At 39.7% G+C, this 19209-nt stretch overlaps 1 protein-coding gene across 8 annotated transcripts in view; it reads left to right on the forward strand.

Moving 5' to 3' along the window:
* Positions 1–19209, forward strand: part of CACNA2D1 (calcium voltage-gated channel auxiliary subunit alpha2delta 1) — an 856738-nt gene that overhangs the window by 731455 nt on the left and 106074 nt on the right. For 3 of the 8 annotated variants that reach the window (XM_040343442.1, XM_040343444.1, XM_040343445.1), the window contains 3 exons: positions 3213–3269; positions 9913–9984; positions 11977–12048. In XM_040343442.1, coding sequence (XP_040199376.1) covers positions 3213–3269; positions 9913–9984; positions 11977–12048 — 201 coding nt within the window. The remainder of the gene's footprint in view (positions 1–3212; positions 3270–9912; positions 9985–11976; positions 12049–19209) is intronic. The other 5 variants (XM_040343446.1, XM_040343448.1, XM_040343447.1 and 2 more) reach the window with 3 other exon arrangements.

The raw sequence follows: 19209 nt of genomic DNA on the forward strand, positions 1-19209 counted from the left end.
ACTGCTTCGCTTTAACTGACAATTGCGCGGTCGCATGACGTGGCTCCAAAACAAAATTGGCGTCCTTTTTTTCCCACAAATAGAGCTTTCTTTTGGTGGTATTTGATCACCTCTGCGGATTTTATTTTCTGCGCTATAAACAAAGATAGAGCGATTTTGAAAAAAATGCAATATTTTTTACTTTTTGCTATAATAAATATCCACCAAAAATATATAAAACAACTTTTTTTCCTTCAGTTTAGGCCGATACGTAGTCTTCTACCTATTTTTGGTAAACAAAATCGCAATAAGCGTTTATCGATTGGTTTGCACAAAATGTATAGCGTTTACAAAATAGGGGATAGTTTTATTGCATTTTTATTAATTTTTTTTTTTACTACTAATGGTGGCGATCAGCGATTTTTTTCGTGACTGCGACATTATGGCAGCCAATTTTGACACATTTTTGGGACCATTGTCATTCTCACAGCAAAAAGTGCTATAAAAAAGCACTGATTACTGTGAAAATAACAATTGCAGTTTATGAGTTAACCACTAGGGGGCACTGTAGGGGTTAAGTGTGACCTCATATGTGTTTCTAACTGTAGGGGGCGGGGCTGGACGCGTGACATCAGTGATCGTCTTTTACACACACCTCTCCCCGTTCTTCAGCTCCGGTGACCAATCGCGGGACACCGGGTGCGATTGGGTCAGCGGGTCCCACGGGCGCTTATACGGAGCTTTGGACCGGGTCACGAGCGCACCGCTGGCGGTCTGTAGCTGTCTTATAAAGGAAAAAAAAGTCAGACATGGAATATCTTTAGTTTTCATGCACCTGAAGCATATTTAAAAAGGTTTAATTGGTCTTTAATTTGTTATGTTTGTGGCATTATTATTAATAAGGTTACAAAACTCTGCTACTGCTAATTAAGATGAAAAGTACTAATTCAGTCAGTTGCTTTCCAGGCAAGGGACTGATGTGTTACTGTAGCTGTCAGTGACTCCAGAAAAGCTGTCTCATTGCTTTTGTCACTTAAGTAAATCAAATCTTTTGCATGTTTATATTACTTATGGAATTTCAACAAATTAAAAAATATATATTTTCCCGTGAACAGGAACATGTGGTAAAGATTATGTAGCTAGCTGTTAGGGTCACATGCATACACAGTATATCCTATGTGAAGTATTTCAGGATTTCTTGCTAGGTAATGCAGCTTTGCAGTTTCTGACATTTGTTTAAACAAATAAACCAGTCAGCTTAAATGTATAGTTTTATTGAGCACTGGAATGAAGAAAAGGTGGCCATCAGAGATAAGTATATGCATGGTGGTAGACACTAGACAGGGTCTCTTTCATGAAAACATGTACAATTTATCCTATCACTGCTTCATACATACAGTTCTATCTTAATTATATGCATACAATGACATTGATTACTAATTGAGTACAGTCTGCTCACTTTGTTTATATAATCTAATTTGCAAAGTGAATGTTGGTGAATAAGCTGATGTTGTGTTAACACTGAATATCAAATCATATACCAATTAAATATTCTGGAAGATATATGGGATTTAAGAGGCACAGGTTGTGGGCCATTGTTGCCAACAGTGGCCCAGATTCAAAAAGCAATTGCGCCTGCGTAACCATAGTTACGCAGCGCAATTGCTTACTTGCCCCGGCGTAACGAGTTCTCCTGATTCAGAGAGCTCGTTACGTCGACTGCAGCCTAAGATATGCGTGGCATAAGGCTCTTATGCCCTCATATCTTGAACTGCATTCTTAAGTTGGCCGCTAGGTGGCGTTCCCGTTGTGGTCAGCGTATAGTATGCAAATTGCATACTAACGCCGATTCACAACGTTACGCGAGCCCTGCGTACGCAGTTTACGTCGTTTGCATACGTCGGGTTTCGCGTAAGGCTGCACATGCTAAAAGCAGGGGCAGCCAATGCTAAGGATACCCGTCGTTCTCGCGTCGCGAGGTTTGAAATTTACGTAGTTTGCGTAAGTGAGTCGTGAATGGCGCTGGACACCATTCACGTTCACTTTGAAGCAAATGACGTCCGTCATTTACCGCAATGCACATCGGGAAAGTTTCCCGATGGAGCATGCGCTCAATGCTCGGCGCGGGAACGCGCCTAATTTAAATGATTCCCGCCCCCTACGGGATCATTTACATTAGGCGCCCTTACGCAGGGCATTTTTGAAGAGCGCCCACGCAAATTACGTGGCTACTGCTTCATGAATGAAGCGTAGCGCAAATAATTTGCGTAGGCGCAGGGTAAAAAGGGTACACTGCGCCTCCGTAAGGAGCACGCAGCTGTACCTGAATCTACCCCATTGACTGCAACAGTTCTGAAGTTATCTTTTTGATAATATTTAAAATAAGATAACAAATTATACTAAGCCACTGCTGTGTCACGCCCCTCCAGCCTGTGTCTTAGAATAAGAGGGAGGAAACGCCTTCATTAATCCACATGTAACATCTCGCCCCCATTGTTTTTAGCTGGTTAGTGGGCATGGAGGAGGAGGAGGGAGGGAGTGGGCTATCATTTTTCACTGTGTATATGCCCACATGTGTGACTCTATAGTCACATGGGCTGCTCATATGTTATAGGGAGGAAATGCTCAGCATAGAAACTCACTGAAAACTGAGCGTGTGCAGAGTTGCCACCACATCTGCAAAATCCCCAGCTGAATTAGGGACTTGGACAGAAGGTGGAGATAGAGAGCAGCAGGATCAACCAGGTAGAATACAGAAAACTAAACTCCCAGTGAGTATGAACAGCATGTAATACAGCATTTATTTTGTGGATTTAGTAACACTTTAAGCCTGAAATTGACTTTTGCCAGTGTGTTAGGTAGTAGGGGGTCAACTCTAAAATTACTGTAGAATTGTTTTGCCCTTTAGAATATTGTGCACTGGTATAGCCCAAAAGTATCTCAGTACATTTAGTAAAACCACAGTAACCACAACATTGTTCAGATTTTTGAGGATGCTGTCCTTCTGAGTGTTAGTGCTACTCAAAAATATTGTATTTTAGGAAAACCAAAACATTGCTTCTGTGGTCCTAGGTTTTATATGAAATGTTGTTATACAGTCTTTGAAAAAATGCTGCACAACTGTTTTTCTTATGTACTAATATATAGAGACCATCAATTTAACACTTGTGAATAACATGTCATAAGGTTAAACATGTCATAAGTGTAAACATAAACTATCTTTGAAACTTCAGCCTATAGGTTTAGGTATTCCCATGGTTAATTTGAGGAAAAGGAGGCCTGGTTTTCAGGTAATGGGAAATGGAAATGAGCTGGTTTTAAACTTGAATGGCCAGCTGCAAACAACTAACAAGTGAGCTTATTTAATTTATACACATGAAAATGACTTACTGTTAAATGGGGATGCTTTAATAACATTGGCCAAAATCAGGTTTTGGTTCACTGCTAAGACGGCTGTGGCTTTATACCAGCAAGCTTATAAAGTGCGTACCCAAATGTTTTTGGTAGCACAGATTGTGCAGCTATCACAACGGCACCTTGTTTAGAGTTGGATGTTACAGGAAGGAAAAAAAAATTGTTCTGCACAATTATTTTAAAATAGATAAATGAAGACATTTTGCTCTATATTTGAAAAAAAGTTGCACAAAAACTGTGCAATCAACTCTAAATCAACTGTAAATGCTGGTATGTGTGACCAAATGCAGTTTGTTTTGCTACAGTGGTGTAAGTTCTGGCTGATAAGCTTTGCATTTATGGCACAATCTGTTTTGTTTGACTATACCAACAAAATGTTGCTTTCACCCAGTTCTTAGTAATCAGAATATATTTAGAATGATCTATTAGGTGCACACAGGCCTGTTTGAGTGATTTTCCCAGAAGGCAATGATGAATAAGCATTGAAAAACATGACTAGCAGTTCATCAAATTATTATTGTGTGTGAGAGTCCATGACATGGTGTGGGTGTTTCACTGAAATATAAGGGTTAATTTAATAATAAACACAGCAAAATTATCATATTGTGTTCAAAACTTGGTTATGATCCAAGAAGATCTGGACCTAATATGTAAGAAGTGACAAGTTAAGTAAACACTGCTGATCTACATGAATGTTCTGAGTCAGTGACTCAAAGTACTGAGGACATTGAATCAGCATAGCGTCTAGGTAAAAAGTATTTTTGGAAGGTGTTGGTACTAATGGCAGTTCACTGCATATTATACATCATTCTGGATTTGCTATAAATTATTTTAACTTCTTGAACCCAAGTTTTAGCAACAGCCATAGGCCCTCACAGAGCCCTTTACATGGGCTCTGTGAGGTATATCCAATCTCGAGAGACAGTACTGTTCATAGAAAACAACAAAAGTTAGACCTCTGAATCATTTTCTTTTCAATTTTTATTTGTAAATTAAATTATAGCTTTAGTTTTATAAGAGCAATTATAGTGGAAATTACAGAATTCTTCACCAATAATTTTAAACAGTGGGATGAAGGTCCTGCTATTGTGTTCTGAGAGACTGCTCTGTATTACTACATTGAGTGGTTATACTCAAACAAATCTCTGTTTTTTTTATATATATATTTTTTATAAGATTAAGGCAGAACTTGTCATTTGAGCTCTTTCCATAATAACGAAGTATGCATTGCATTGTTGCACATTATGGCAGACTCACTACCTGAAGTTCCCCCCACTAGCACTGTGATGTGCATTCTTTACTTCTTCCAGTCTTCTTCCAGGTCTGGAGTAGGGATAAGGTTCAGATCTGCAACATGGTGGGTATACAGCAAATCCGTGTGTGTGTGGGGGGGGGGGGGGGGGCAATGCAGTTCCAGCACATTGATGTAGAAATTCCATAAGGTTTAAAGGACTTATATTGCTTCATCTGACCTTGTAACCATGGTCAGAAGGGTTAGAATGGACAATAATGGAGGTTTAAGTATGTGCTATAAAATGGTGGCTTTCCAGCATTTATCAGTGTGTGCTGTAGAAGTTTAAGGAAAGCTGACAATCTGAGTAGGGAGAGTTAATTGCTTTTACTGTGCTAGTTTAAACAAATTTACAGTGGAAAGTAAAACGCTGGTCAGGTCCCTGGCCAGTGTTTCTACTATACTTAGCTTCCTACCTAACGTTCACTAGGTTTTGCTCAGAAAGTTTGTTCTTTCCTAGTTCCCACGTTTTTATGCTGACTATTGTGAGAAGCAGAATTCAGGTAGCTTCAAGTTACTCGTTCTAAGTTTTGTTCCTATGTACCATTGTAATTTGTGTATGTGACTCTTCAAACCTCGCTGTATTGTTTTATTTCTTTGTAAAACCCAATAAAATTCTTGAAAGAAGAAGGTAGTACACCCCAAAGGCTTGTCCTGAACATTTAATGCAAATAAAAAAGGGATCATTGACAGTACTCATTTGAGTTGTTGTAAGTGCACTAATAAGGTTATAATCAACATAATCACAGGAGACACTTTGGAAATTTAGTATAAATTTGAATAACTTTTTTTTTGTCCGAGAATATTGCAGAAACTGGTTCTGTATAATATTCTTCTTATTGTAACAATAAGTGTTGAAAAATAAGTGATACAACATTTTAGTGAAGTGTAAATGTACAGTTTGTATTATTCCAACTTTGATTGCTTTAAAAAAAAAAAATATATATATATATATATATATATATATATATATATATATATATATATATATATATATATATATATATATATATATATATATATATATATATATACTCTGTATATACTGTATATACACACATACACACATATTTCGTCCTAAGGTAAAAATGCACCATGCCAGGTAATATTGATCAATTTCATTAATGTTAAAAAAGAAATCACTTATCATATCTACCAGTTTGTCTATTTATATACTTTTTTATTTTTTTGTTCTTCACCTTTATTGCATGTTAATCACTGCATTAAAGTATACCTATAGGCAATGTTTTTTATTTTATTTTTGGATAGAGCAAGGGAGGGTTATAACCCCTGTCAGATTTGTTTTAACCACCTGTGTCCCATTGTAGAGATTTCCCTTCAAGACCTGTCCCATAGCCAAACAGGAAGTGAGAGGAAATCCCTGCAAATTAAAGGGATTCCTTGAGGACCCCAGGTCACAAAAACTAGTGTTCCCATTAGAATAATTGCTCTCTATTATTTTTCTGAGAAAAAAAACAAAATTTGGGAATTTCTTCTACTTTCACTTTCAATAATAATGGTAAACAGAAAAGAAGAGATGGTGAATCTCCTTAATGCGGGCATAGACCGCAATACAAACTGCCAAGTGTTCTAATCCCTCTCCACTCTATCCAAAACCAAAAAAAAAAGTTTTGCCTTTAGTTACACTTTAAGTATAAAAGCTTTAAGTAATTTTTTGTGTTTCTGTGTTTTTCCTTACCTTATTTTATTTTATATTTGTTTTTTGCCTTATTTGTCAACCTGTTCATACTGTTTGAATATTGTGTTGTTTATCTAGATTTTAAGTTTTTAAGATTTTAAGTTTCAAATAGTGAATTTCTGTTTGTTATTGCATGACTAAGAACAAGCTGAAGTATGTATGTATTCTTATTGTATCTTTCTTTTTTATTCTTTTTGGTTGGAATGGGACATTTCTGTTCTGCATTGGCATTGCTTTTCATGCATGCTTCTTTGGTCTGGGCCTGCTATTCATTATCCATTGCATGTAAGAATCTGCCTTATTTTGCATTGATTATTTTGTTTCATTATATATTATGTTCTGGTTGGTTTATTTATGTTTACCTATCCATACATCATACAGAAGAGGATCCGAAATCTGAAACTAGTAATATTTTTAAGTGTTTCTTTCTTATTTAGAAGAAGGTGTATAAGCTAGAATGACATTATATTGGTCAATAAGCCAAATAATACAAACACCTAATACAAGAAAGATAGAGTTATTTTACAAAATGAACTGCAGGTTTTTCTAAGTCACATTTGGTCTGAAATAGTCAGTTGTGTTGACGCTTTTCTGACCATCAGCACCTTCAACATTATTTATAACATTTTAGATGTCATCAGTCTGCAGACTGTCAGTATTTGTACTGACACCTTTGTTCTTTATAGCAATGTATTTTTTTGTTAAGATGTAAGATTGTAAGCAATCTTAGACATGTTCCAAAAAAAAGAAAATGCTGTAACTTTCTAGATTTTTTGCCTTGATTTACGTAAGAGTAAATCAGAAATTAAACAGCTGTACTTATCAAATATCCCTGTTTACTAAGTTTAAACTTTGACTATGCTAAGAAAGCATCTCTGTATATCTCCGCTAAGTACTACTAAACTATCTATGTATTTTATAAACAGTGTGCACAAGCCATTTCTTTGCAAATCTTAAATGGGTATATTTTTCACAGTCCTTATGAAAAGTAATTTACGATAAAAAGATGGCAGGCAAGCAGAGCTCATAAATGTTTTTTCTTTTATACTATGATGTGATCATCAACACATATATAAACATAAATTATTGACATCAAAATAATGTTAACCTGCTGTTCCTTGTTGGGTTTGAGATTACAAAATATATCTTTTTACAAAGTTAGATATACGAGTGCACAGTTTAATATGATTTAGAAATGAATTAGTCTGTTTCCTGTTTTTTCATGTGCATGAGAAACCATCTATATTGTTTTGTGTGAATGTATTTCCATAGGAAAACATAGTAGACTATGGCAAAAATTTTATCACTGTGTAAAATCAGTGCATTTTACAATATATATTTCACACTGAGGCAGTTTTAAGGCAGTTTAGCTTTAAAAATAGCCTCTAAAAAACACCTGAAAACTGTCTCCCATTCATTGTAATCGGTGCTTTCACACTCATGCAGTGCGCTTGCGGGGCGTTAGAAAATGTCCTGCAAGCAACGTCATTAGGGTGCCTTGGGAGCGCTATAAATAGTACTCCCAAAACACCCCTGTCCATTGAAATGAATGTGCAGTGCTTCCAAAGCACCTCAAAAGTGTTTTGAAAGCACCTCAAAACTGGACTTGTTGTCACCCCGCTAGTGCCCGAAAAGTGCTGCTAAAACGCCACTTAAGCACCGCAAGAATGACCGGCGCTTAAGCGCTGTTTATTGGCGCTGCAGTGTGAAAGGGGTCTAAGGGGCCTTTGCTGTATGACACTATAAATTCTCTCATTGGGGGTTATTTACTAAGGCTGAAGAGTACAAAATCAGGCTCAGTTCTGTATAGAACCCAACCAGCTTTCAGGTTTTATTGCCAAAGTTTAATTGAACAAGCTGAGGTTAGCAGCTGATTGGTGAGCCTGACTTTGCACTCTCCAGCTCTAGTAAATAAGCATCATTATGTCTCTATATAGGTAAATCTTATATGTCGTGTTCAGTATTTCTTACTTAACCCCTGGGAGCATAACTCAAAATGAAGGCCAAGTTACTTAAAGTGATTGTAAACGATCACCTTGTAAAACAACCCATTCAGTTTAAAACAGAAATGAAAGGCAAAACATTTTTGAATAGATATAAAAAGAATTATGCCATCAGGGAATACAGTTCCCATGAAGCGGTGTACTTGATCAGCAATAATGTTTAGGTAGGTGGTATGTGTCAAAGTAACATCCATATGAATGGCAGGACCCAAATTTTGGACCACACTGCCACCGCTAGCTTGTCTTCTTCTCATAGTGAATCCCGGTACCATGTCTTCTCCAGCTAATAGATGCTCACATACCTGACCATCCATATGATGTAAAGAAATCCCGATTCATCAGACCAGGCCAACTTCTTTCATTGCGCCATGGTCCAGTTCTGATGCGCATGTGTGCCTTGTAGGTGCTTTTGGCTGGGGACACAGTTCAGCATGGGCACCCTGACTGGTCTGCAGCTATGCAGCCACAAACACAACAAACCATGATGCCCATTTTTTCTGCTTTTAACACATCAACTTAAGAGACAGCATGTTCAATTGCTGTCTAACATATCCTACCCACTTTCAGGTGTATGGGACAAGAAAATCAATGTTATTCACTTAACCTTTAAGTGGTCATAAAGTTATGTTTTTTTTGGCATACTGTGTATACTGTAGATAGAATTTGCTATGGCTACTACCTATTAGGGTAACTTAGCAAAATTATCAATCAGTAAAACTGTTGTTGTAGTGCCAATGAATTTCATAACTTCCTTCCATTTGCAGGTTTTATGTGACACCTTAAAAGACACTGGTAGATTTAGAAAATAATATTACCAGAGAACACAAAATTAACATTAATTTATAGTGTGGTAATTGTGGTAATGAAAGGTTGTATGTTAGGATAAAAAAATATGGATATGGAGTCGATAAAAGAAAATAACAATAGCGTGTGTTGAGTAAAAAGTCTCATAAATAAATTTAAAATATAGTATATGGGATAATGCAAAAGGAGGAGGATCGTGAGGACTGAGATAACAGAAGATACTGTATAAAGGTGGTTTTCAGGGATTAGTGGAAGATGTGGAAAGCATGTATGATAGGAGGTGAGAAAAAACATGACTGAAGGCTCCAGTTGGGTAAAGAAGACAAACAGGTATTGGATGATGATTTCATGTGATGTGGATAGTGGGTTAAAATAACCATGAGTTAACTGACCAGAATAATCCCAGAAGATGGATTATATAGAATACACCCTCAAAGAAAAATAAATGTTAACTGTTAAATATTGTACTTAGCTTTGCTCTGTAACTGCAAGATATTTAGTGAACATAGTATACAATTTAGCTTCTAGATATAGCCTAATACAGTAGTGTAGTTTGATACACGAATAATACAAATGTATGTTAAATGGTTATTGTTTCATAGCGCAACAAATCCAAAGCGGTAAGTTTTTTCTGGCTTCAAATAGTTTAGGCCATTTGGTTAGTAATCAGTAGCTGTTTTTACTGCAAAGGTGTTAAGTTATCATTTGTTTGTTTGCTACAGAATCCAAAATCACAGGAACCAGTTACACTTGATTTCTTGGATGCAGAGCTGGAAAATGAACACAAAGTGGAGGTAAAGCTGCATTTTCCCCAATCTATCTTCCTAAAGATTTTTAGAAAAGTACATTGCTCAATGTTTTTTCTCTCTCCAAATCAAAGTTGAACTTTGGTTGAACAGCTAAGCACACCATAAAATGTGAACATTTTTGCTTGCAAAAGGATTACAATTTCATACAGCCAGTTTTGTAATTTACAGACATCTGCCACACTGCACAGCCATGAAAATAACTCTACTATTTCAGGTTTGAGCTTAAGGCCGGGTTCACACTGGTATGACACGACTGTTGTACCATGGTCATCCTACTTTGCCCTGCAACATCGGTCCTAATTTGGTTCTACTTCCATCCGACTTGAATCAACAGGATAAGATTTTGCTCCGACTTTGGGATTGTCTGACTTGTCCTTTGACCAATCAAAACAATCCCAGTGTGACATACATTCCTTTTACTGCTGCTGTAATCACCATGTCATTTGTCACAAGTCGGATGGTTGGGACAAGGATCCTACTTTGATCTGACTTCAGTGGTATTCAGTGGGCTGAAGTAGGACTAAAGTCAGGCCAAAGTAGTGCAGGAACCTTTTTCAAAGTCCGACCGACTTATGTCGGACCAGTTAGGATGGCTCTTGGTCTTCAATGAGCAGAGAGTTGGTGACCGTCAGTCACTGGCTCTCTGCTCTGCCCCTCCAGCACTTACTGGAGCACCAGGCTATGGAAGGGGCAGGTGCAGCTGGCTCAGGCTCTTAAGAGCCCACTGAGAGGCTGAGCCAGCTGCCGGTCTAGGTATCTAGATGTATCCTGACACTAAAGTCAGGATCTCTCCAGGGCCTAGACCGACTGAGTGATATCAGCAGACTTTAGCCTGCTGTCGGCTGAATATGGGTCACAGGACTTCAGAATAACGTGCACTTCTGTGACCCACAGCAGAAGTATGGCCAAAAACGGTTTTGGCCCTACTTCTCCTTTAAAAATGATGGTCCTAATTGTCAAGCATATCAAAAAATTCTCCATGATTTTCATATCTAATATTTCCTTGATCAACAATCTATAGTGTTATTACTTTTAAATACTAATAGCTTGTCATATTCTAGCATTTAGAAACACATCCAGAAATCTACTGAGCTGACTAGGACTAGTCCTAAGAAAGTCTTTTCTACATAAGTAAATTACATAAAAATAGCTATAATCCGCCACTCAACCCCTGTGTAAATATCCACAAACATACATTTCTGGGACACCGTGGTGTGGGACACAGCCCCCAACATATACCCCACCTCACCCTGACCAACCCCATCCCACATTTCACACATTCCCTTTCCAGAGAATCTCCCACTCCATGCTCCCCTTCTTACCCGCTATCCCTAACATCCCAATAAGCTGCCTTCAACACCAGAAATCCCCACTACATTTCACACCCTCCTATGTGTACCCTACCAAATAACCTATTTCTCCTTCCTTTTTACATACCCCTACTTAAATTAATACCCAGACTATCAATAGCAGAGATTGTCACCTCACACAGCCTGTACCATACATGTCCACTGGACAGATCTCACTCAGAGAGCCTGGGGGAAGGGGGATAATTAAACTCAACATGCCCACCCCCCCCCTTCCATACTCTACTGACTTGGAACTTTAAGATAATCAAAATATGTAACTCAAACTGTTCAAGATACCTCTGGGATGACAAAACACTCTTCCCTCTGATATATTTGTCACTTCATTTTTTGTCACTCATTGTATTGACTTTTGTCTTTAGTTGAAAATTCAAAAAAGCGTTTTTCAATTAAAACAAAATTTGAAAACAAAAACAGCTGTAATCACTTATGTGGCAAGGTTTTATTACTTGTTTTATTATGGCTCATGTGACCCAAGCATGGACTCTGTTTTTTCATAATAATGTGAATGTTATTAGTATCTCCATTTTCATAGCATACTCGTAACATGAAATCTAAGAACTGATGTAGCATTTTTTTTTTGCATCTGTCAACATATTTTTTCCCCCAGATTCGTACAAAAATGATAGATGGCGAGATTGGGGAACGCACTTTTCAAACACTAGTTAAATCCCAAGATGAGGTGAGAATTTTGTATTGTAGAATTTAGGTAATGAAGTGTCCATAGTAGCTTTTGGCAATTCTGAAATGGAGTAACTTCAAAATTGTGTTGGAGATGTGTGATGTTCCTTATTAGAAAAGGTGCACGTCCAAACAATTTCACTGGTCGTGAGTTAATTAATATGCAGTGGAGCGGGTTTATTAGCAGCCGGATTTTCTATGTATAATTCCCATGCCAGACTTGTCCACTGGTGTTTTCTCTTTTTTTTTAAGCATTTGTTCGCTTTCCTTAAAAACACTAGTCCAGTATTTCAGGCATACAGTACAGCAGCCTTGTCCAGGACTGGAAGGCCAGTAAGCATGTGACCCCTCATTATGTAGATACCAGTCGTTATATGCTGAGTGGGATGTTTCAATAGCGGGTTCCTAAGATGTTGGTGTAGGCATCTGGAATGACTATAAGTATATATAATATTGCGCAAACAAAATTAGTGACGTGAATCTAGGCTGCCAACATAACAAAAGGATGCTTTGTGAAGGATATGTGAATAAAATGTAGCGCCCAACAAATAAAGAAAATAACCCTAAAAAAGGATCTCTAAAATACCAAAAAGAGAAGAAAAAACAATCCAGTGTTGGATAATCTTTCCATCAGCTTTGGAATATGTGTAAAGTGTACAACCATGTGAGGTAAATATTTAGACATGTATGTAATAATGGGTAAATAACTATACCAAGTGCTTAGTGTGGGCACCTGGTCATATTATTTAATCCAATGTTCTGGGACTCAGAGCCCTTCCTGTAAAAAGGCCACTAATACAAATGTCCCAAAAGGGTGCACAATTGGAAGAATTTTTAGATACACCTACTTCACATCCCTCACAAGGACTTGTTGTGTGTGTGCCAGTCTCATAGGCACTTTTGATTTGTCAACACGGGACTTATTTTGCAGGACTTCGTCCATTATTAATGTTTGAATTTACACCATTATTGCTTTTATTTTGGGTTAAGGAATTGCAATATTCTGAATTTTAAGTAAGTTGCACGAGTGTTATGTAAGCTCAGGACTGTATATGTTAATACATTATCGATCTGGTGAATAGGAACTGATTCCTCTATCCACTCATAGACTTGTTGAGGAACAGCTGATGCATTCACTCATCACTCAATTGTTATCACTAGTGTGCACCCTTTTGGGACATTTGTATTAGTGGCCTTTTTACAGGAAGGGCTCTGAGTCCCAGAACATTGGATTAAATAATATGACCAGGTGCCCACACTAAGCACTTGGTATAGTTATTTACCCATTATTACATACATGTCTAAACATTTACCTCACATGGTTGTACACTTTACACATATTCCAAAGCTGATGGAAAGATTATCCAACACTGGATTGTTTTTTCTTCTCTTTTTGGTATTTTAGAGATCCTTTTTTAGGGTTCTTTTCTTTATTTGTTGGGCGCTACATTTTATTCGCATAGGCATCTGGAATGCTTATGTGCAAAGCAAGGTGCAGGAAAGTTACCTTCTCCAGTAAATGCTCCCACATGTTCCCTTACGGTCTCCCAGCTCCTCAGGGACCCAATTCTCAAAAAAGGTTTATGTTTGCAACATGAGCATGGTGTACAATAAGATTCCTGCAAGCCATTGTCCATGAACAGACTAAATCACTATCTTTATGGTAAATTGATCCATGCCCATAGCTATGGTGTAATATATAAAATAATATTGCGCTATTCAAAAATTAAAGTGAAAAAGTAGATCAGTGGTGGTAGGCAGCCAACATACCAATGGATAATTGTGTATAAAACTGAAAATAAAAAATGTAGCGCCAACCTATGTGAAAGAGCAATCCACAAAGTGGCCCCAAATGGACAAACGCCCTGTAGGGAGATATGTCCAAGGACTTCACTGGGCGCACAGTGGAAAAGAGATCATATATACCACGAACAATGAGTATCGTTCAAGGCTAATATGAATAAGTGAAAAATCAAAAAGTGAAACAAAAACAACTAACAAGTCCTGTTAAATCTGTGTGGCCACAGATAATGAATTAGCACACAAGTGAATTAGTCCCATGTGTATGTGTAAGGGTGGTTCCTTATGGTACATTCATAGCTCGTGACTGTGTTCAAATATTCCCCTCAGTTGAAAACAGCAAATCTTCACACGGAGAAATAAAAACTCTTCTCATGGACATTCCCTGGTAAGTTAAAGGATAAATACTCTTACCGGCTCCCGTTGACCCACATCTCACCATACGGTGGGTAGGTCTCCAAGGCTTATGTGGGCTCAGATACCCTCCAACCGCACCGATGAAGGAAAGAATCCTGATTCAGATGTTCCGGAAGGAGCTGGAAGCACTGGCCTCAGGAGCGTCCGTGAGATGGTGTGGAGTGAACACTCCAAATTTCAGAGGGAAAAAAGGGAGAAAGAACACCTCCTCATAGTGTAGAAAAATTTAATAAAATCTCTCAAAAATCATAAAAATATTTCACAGCAGGGAGAGAGTCCAAAGCAGTATAAATGTATAAAAATCCCAAAAGATAAAAAGTTCCACGCTGGGATCACCACAGCAGATCAAATCACCACAGCAAATCAAGAGAATCAGAGATCAATAGCGCAGTGGAAATGATTAGAGTCCAGTGTACCCGACCGGTTTCGTCATCACAGACTTCTACTGGGGCATGGAACTGGACTCACTCACTTCCCTGCGCCTATAAATAACCCCCATAATTGCCTACCTGTCATCCGTGCATGCCACGCCATTCCCATCCGGCGTGCGTTCCACAGCCTGTGATTTCCCCTTCCTGCGTTGCACGCAGCGGAAGTGTGACGCTATGGTCAGACGAATCGTAAGGGGTAATCCTACGGACCTCCCCTCCTCCTGTCTCACATGTCTCCCTCTGTCCAATGTGAGGGAGGGTGAGTGGATGGCCCCGCCTAGCACCCGCCGTCCAATCGGAGTTCAGGCCTCAGCACCAATGCTGTCCATCACCGAACTCGTCATCACAGGGGGCGGCGATGACGGAAATGTCGGAATCGTATGACCGCTTCATGCGTGTCATCAACGTGAACCGTAATGACGCCGTGCGTTCCATCATTAGCATCCCAGGATTCATTGGGAAAAAAGGGTTAGCGCAGTAGCATTAACCCTTAGCTTCGGAGCAGGTACATTACATCCTGTGGGAACAGTAACTGGGTACATAGTATCCCATAGATGGAGAGGCCAGGGCTGGCGTGTGCGTGCTCGAATGTAGGTGTGCAACATCCAACAGATAGATTAACAGGTGGATGGATGGATAACATGGGAAAACAGAAAAAATGCTACTATATTATAAATAAAAAGGCACAATCAGACCAAATTTCTAACAAAGAAAATTCTGAAAGAATAATATTGGACTGTTGGTTAAGCTATTAAGATTGATTAATGAATGAGTTCACGTCCCATTCCACGTTAAGGCCGTGGGGCGTGTAACTCTTGAGCTGATAGATCCAAAACACCTCCAACTTTGACACCCCACGGGTACCGGGTTCCCCCCGCCAGTGGGGCACAAAATGGTCAATAATTTGGAACGTGGTCCCTTCCACTTTTTTATTATGGTGTTCCAAATAGTGTCTGGGCACCGTGTGTTTCAGATAGCCCTTGAGAATCTTGGCAATATGATCACCTGCCCTTGTGGAAAAGTTCTGTATGGTGCGACCAACGTACTGTTTTCCACAAGGGCAGGTGAGGAGGTATACCACATACCTCGTGGCACATGTGGAAAATTGTTTTATGGGAAATCCCATCCCAGTGACGGTGGACCTGAAGTTAACAGACTTCTTTTTGATGACATTATATACACATACCTTGCACCTCCTACAGGGGTGATACCCCTTAGAAAGAGGGAAAAAGGTTGGTTTGACAGGGGGGTCAGGAACATTAGGCGCAATCTGGTTTCTCATAGACATGGCACCCCTATAGATCACAGCAGCATTGCTAGGGAGGGTCGGTCCTAGTGTGGGATCGCTCTTCAGTACATTCCAATGTTTCTGAATGATGGACTTGATCTGCCTATGTTGTATCGAGAATGTTGTAAAAAAGGAGTTCTTAAACCTATTTTCTTGTACCGACCTAGTTTTTTCTTTTATCAAAGTTGTTCTGTCCGTATATGAAATTCTTTCTATTTCTTCCTCAATATTGCTCTCAGAGTAACCCTTATCTACAAATCTCCTTTTAAGGATGTTTGCTTGATCTCTAAAGTCCCCTAGATTAGAGCAATTGCGCCTAATTCTCAGGATTTGGCTGCGCAGGACTGATTTCAGCCATGACGGATGGTGACAGCTGTCAACCGGGATAAACCTGTTACGGTCGGTCTTTTTAAAGTATGTTTTAGTCTGTAATTGGTTGTTCTGCACGAAAATTTCTAGATCCAGGAAATTGATGTTGGTGGTGCTAGCCTCATAGGTGAGACTAATTCCGACTTGGTTCCCATTAAGGTAAGTCATGAATTCATCCAGAGATCCTCGATCTCCTCGCCAGAGGAGGAGGATGTCGTCTATGTATCGCGCCCAGAGAATTATCAGTGGATGGCCCCGCCTAGCACCCGCCGTCCAATCGGAGTTCAGGCCTCAGCACCAATGCTGTCCATCACCGAACTCGTCATCACAGGGGGCGGCGATGACGGAAACGTCGGAATCGTATGACCGCTTCATGCGTGTCATCAACGTGAACCGTAATGACGCCGTGCGTTCCATCATTAGCATCCCAGGATTCATTGGGGAAAAAAGGGTTAGCGCAGTAGCATTAACCCTTAGCTGCGGAGCAGGTACATTACATCCTGTGGGAACAGTAACTGGGTACATAGTATCCCATAGATGGAGAGGCCAGGGCTGGCGTGTGCGTGCTCGAATGTAGGTGTGCAACATCCAACAGATAGATTAACAGGTGGATGGATGGATAACATGGGAAAACAGAAAAAATGCTACTATATTATAAATAAAAAGGCACAATCAGACCAAATTTCTAACAAAGAAAATTCTGAAAAATTCAGGAAATTGATGTTGGTGGTGCTAGCCTCATAGGTGAGACTAATTCCGACTTGGTTCCCATTAAGGTAAGTCATGAATTCATCCAGAGATCCTCGATCTCCTCGCCAGAGGAGGAGGATGTCGTCTATGTATCGCGCCCAGAGAATTATCTCCGGCCGCTCTACAGCATAGACGACATCCTCCTCCACATCCAGATAGAAATCGCCAGCATGCCAAAAGTAATTATGGGTCATGGCGAATCTAAGAAGGTCCATAATGAACAGCCTCTGTGCAATGGGAAGTTCTGAAGATCTATTAAGGAAGCAGTCTACCGCTTGAAACCCCAAGTGATGTGCTATACTGGTATACAGGGATGCCACATCTGCAGTGACCAGAATAATGTCATCCGTGTATTCCACTTCATCCAACCTGGCGATCGTGTGCCGAGTGTCCTTAAGATAAGACGGGATCTTTCTGACTATGGGTTGGAGATGGAAGTCTATGTACTTCCCTAGCCTTGATGTCACAGAATTAATGCCTCTAATGATCGGCCGCCCTGGGGGGCACATGTTATCTTTGTGAATTTTTGGCAGGTAGTACATGACGGGTATACGTGGCACCTTAGGTACTAAATAGCATCTCTCTTTATTGTCAAGTATACCTCTCTGTACGCCTTTTTCCACAAGTTTTTATCCTTATTATGGATATACTGACAGGGAGGATGACCATTTTGACAGACCCCCTTATAATTACAACCAGACCCTACCTAAATCTACCCAATCAGGGGATTTTCACAGGGGTCAGGGGAATTACCCCAAAGGGGGAGAACAAAACGGGGGTCGAGAGGGGGGCGGCGCGCCCGGAAGAAAAAGGCCAAGAGTATAGCAGGCACTGGGGTCTTCAATCTGAGCATGATTGAATTCACCGATGCAGAAAAGTCTGTCTTAGATAAAGGCCTGAAATTTGTTCCCCCTAAAGGCCTTAATAAGTTTCAGACATTTATCGATGTCCAAAAATTCACACGAAGGTTAAGTATCCAGAGATATTTTATTTCTAACCCTACGAGACCTAGGCTTCCAGAGGTCTCCACAGTTAGACACACGGGACTTTCTAACCCATCACTCTTTAACCCGCCTTGCCCTTTGGCATCAAGCATTAAAGTTTTCAGAGATTTAGTATTGAAAGATTTGGATGAGCTCCCTATCAAAAGGTCTTATTCTGATCCCAATATTAAAAATGGCTTAAAATCTCTGTGTGAGAGGAAGGACCTTGTGGTCCGCCCAGCGGACAAAGGGGGGGTATAGTGGTCCTCGACAAATCTGCTTACAATCTAGAAATGGCCAGGATCTTGGGTGATCACCGGACATATGTAAAGTTACCATCTAATCCTACTACCCGTTTTACCACCTCTTTAAAAAAACTTGTGGAAAAAGGCGTACAGAGAGGTATACTTGACAATAAAGAGAGATGCTATTTAGTACCTAAGGTGCCACGTATACCCGTCATGTACTACCTGCCAAAAATTCACAAAGATAACATGTGCCCCCCAGGGCGGCCGATCATTAGCGGCATTAATTCTGTGACATCAAGGCTAGGGAAGTACATAGACTTCCATCTCCAACCCATAGTCAGAAAGATCCCGTCTTATCTTAAGGACACTCGGCACACGATCGCCAGGTTCGGATCAAGTGGAATACACGGATGACATTATTCTGGTCACTGCAGATGTGGCATCCCTGTATACCAGTATAGCACATCACTTGGGGTTTCAAGCGGTAGACTGCTTCCTTAATAGATCTTCAGAACTTCCCATTGCACAGAGGCTGTTCAATATGGACCTTCTTAGATTCGCCATGACCCATAATTACTTTTGGCATGCTGGCGATTTCTATCTGCAACAAAAGGGAGTTGCAATGGGAGCTAAATTTGCTCCCAGTTTGGCCAATATATTTATGGCCAAATGGGAGGAGGATGTCGTCTATGCTGTAGAGCGGCCGGAGATAATTCTCTGGGCGCGATACATAGACGACATCCTCCTCCTCTGGCGAGGAGATCGAGGATCTCTGGATGAATTCATGACTTACCTTAATGGGAACCAAGTCGGAATTAGTCTCACCTATGAGGCTAGCACCACCAACATCAATTTCCTGGATCTAGAAATTTTCGT

This window comes from Rana temporaria, chromosome 3, assembly GCF_905171775.1.
Source record: "Rana temporaria chromosome 3, aRanTem1.1, whole genome shotgun sequence".
NCBI classification, from domain to species: Eukaryota; Metazoa; Chordata; class Amphibia; order Anura; family Ranidae; genus Rana; species Rana temporaria.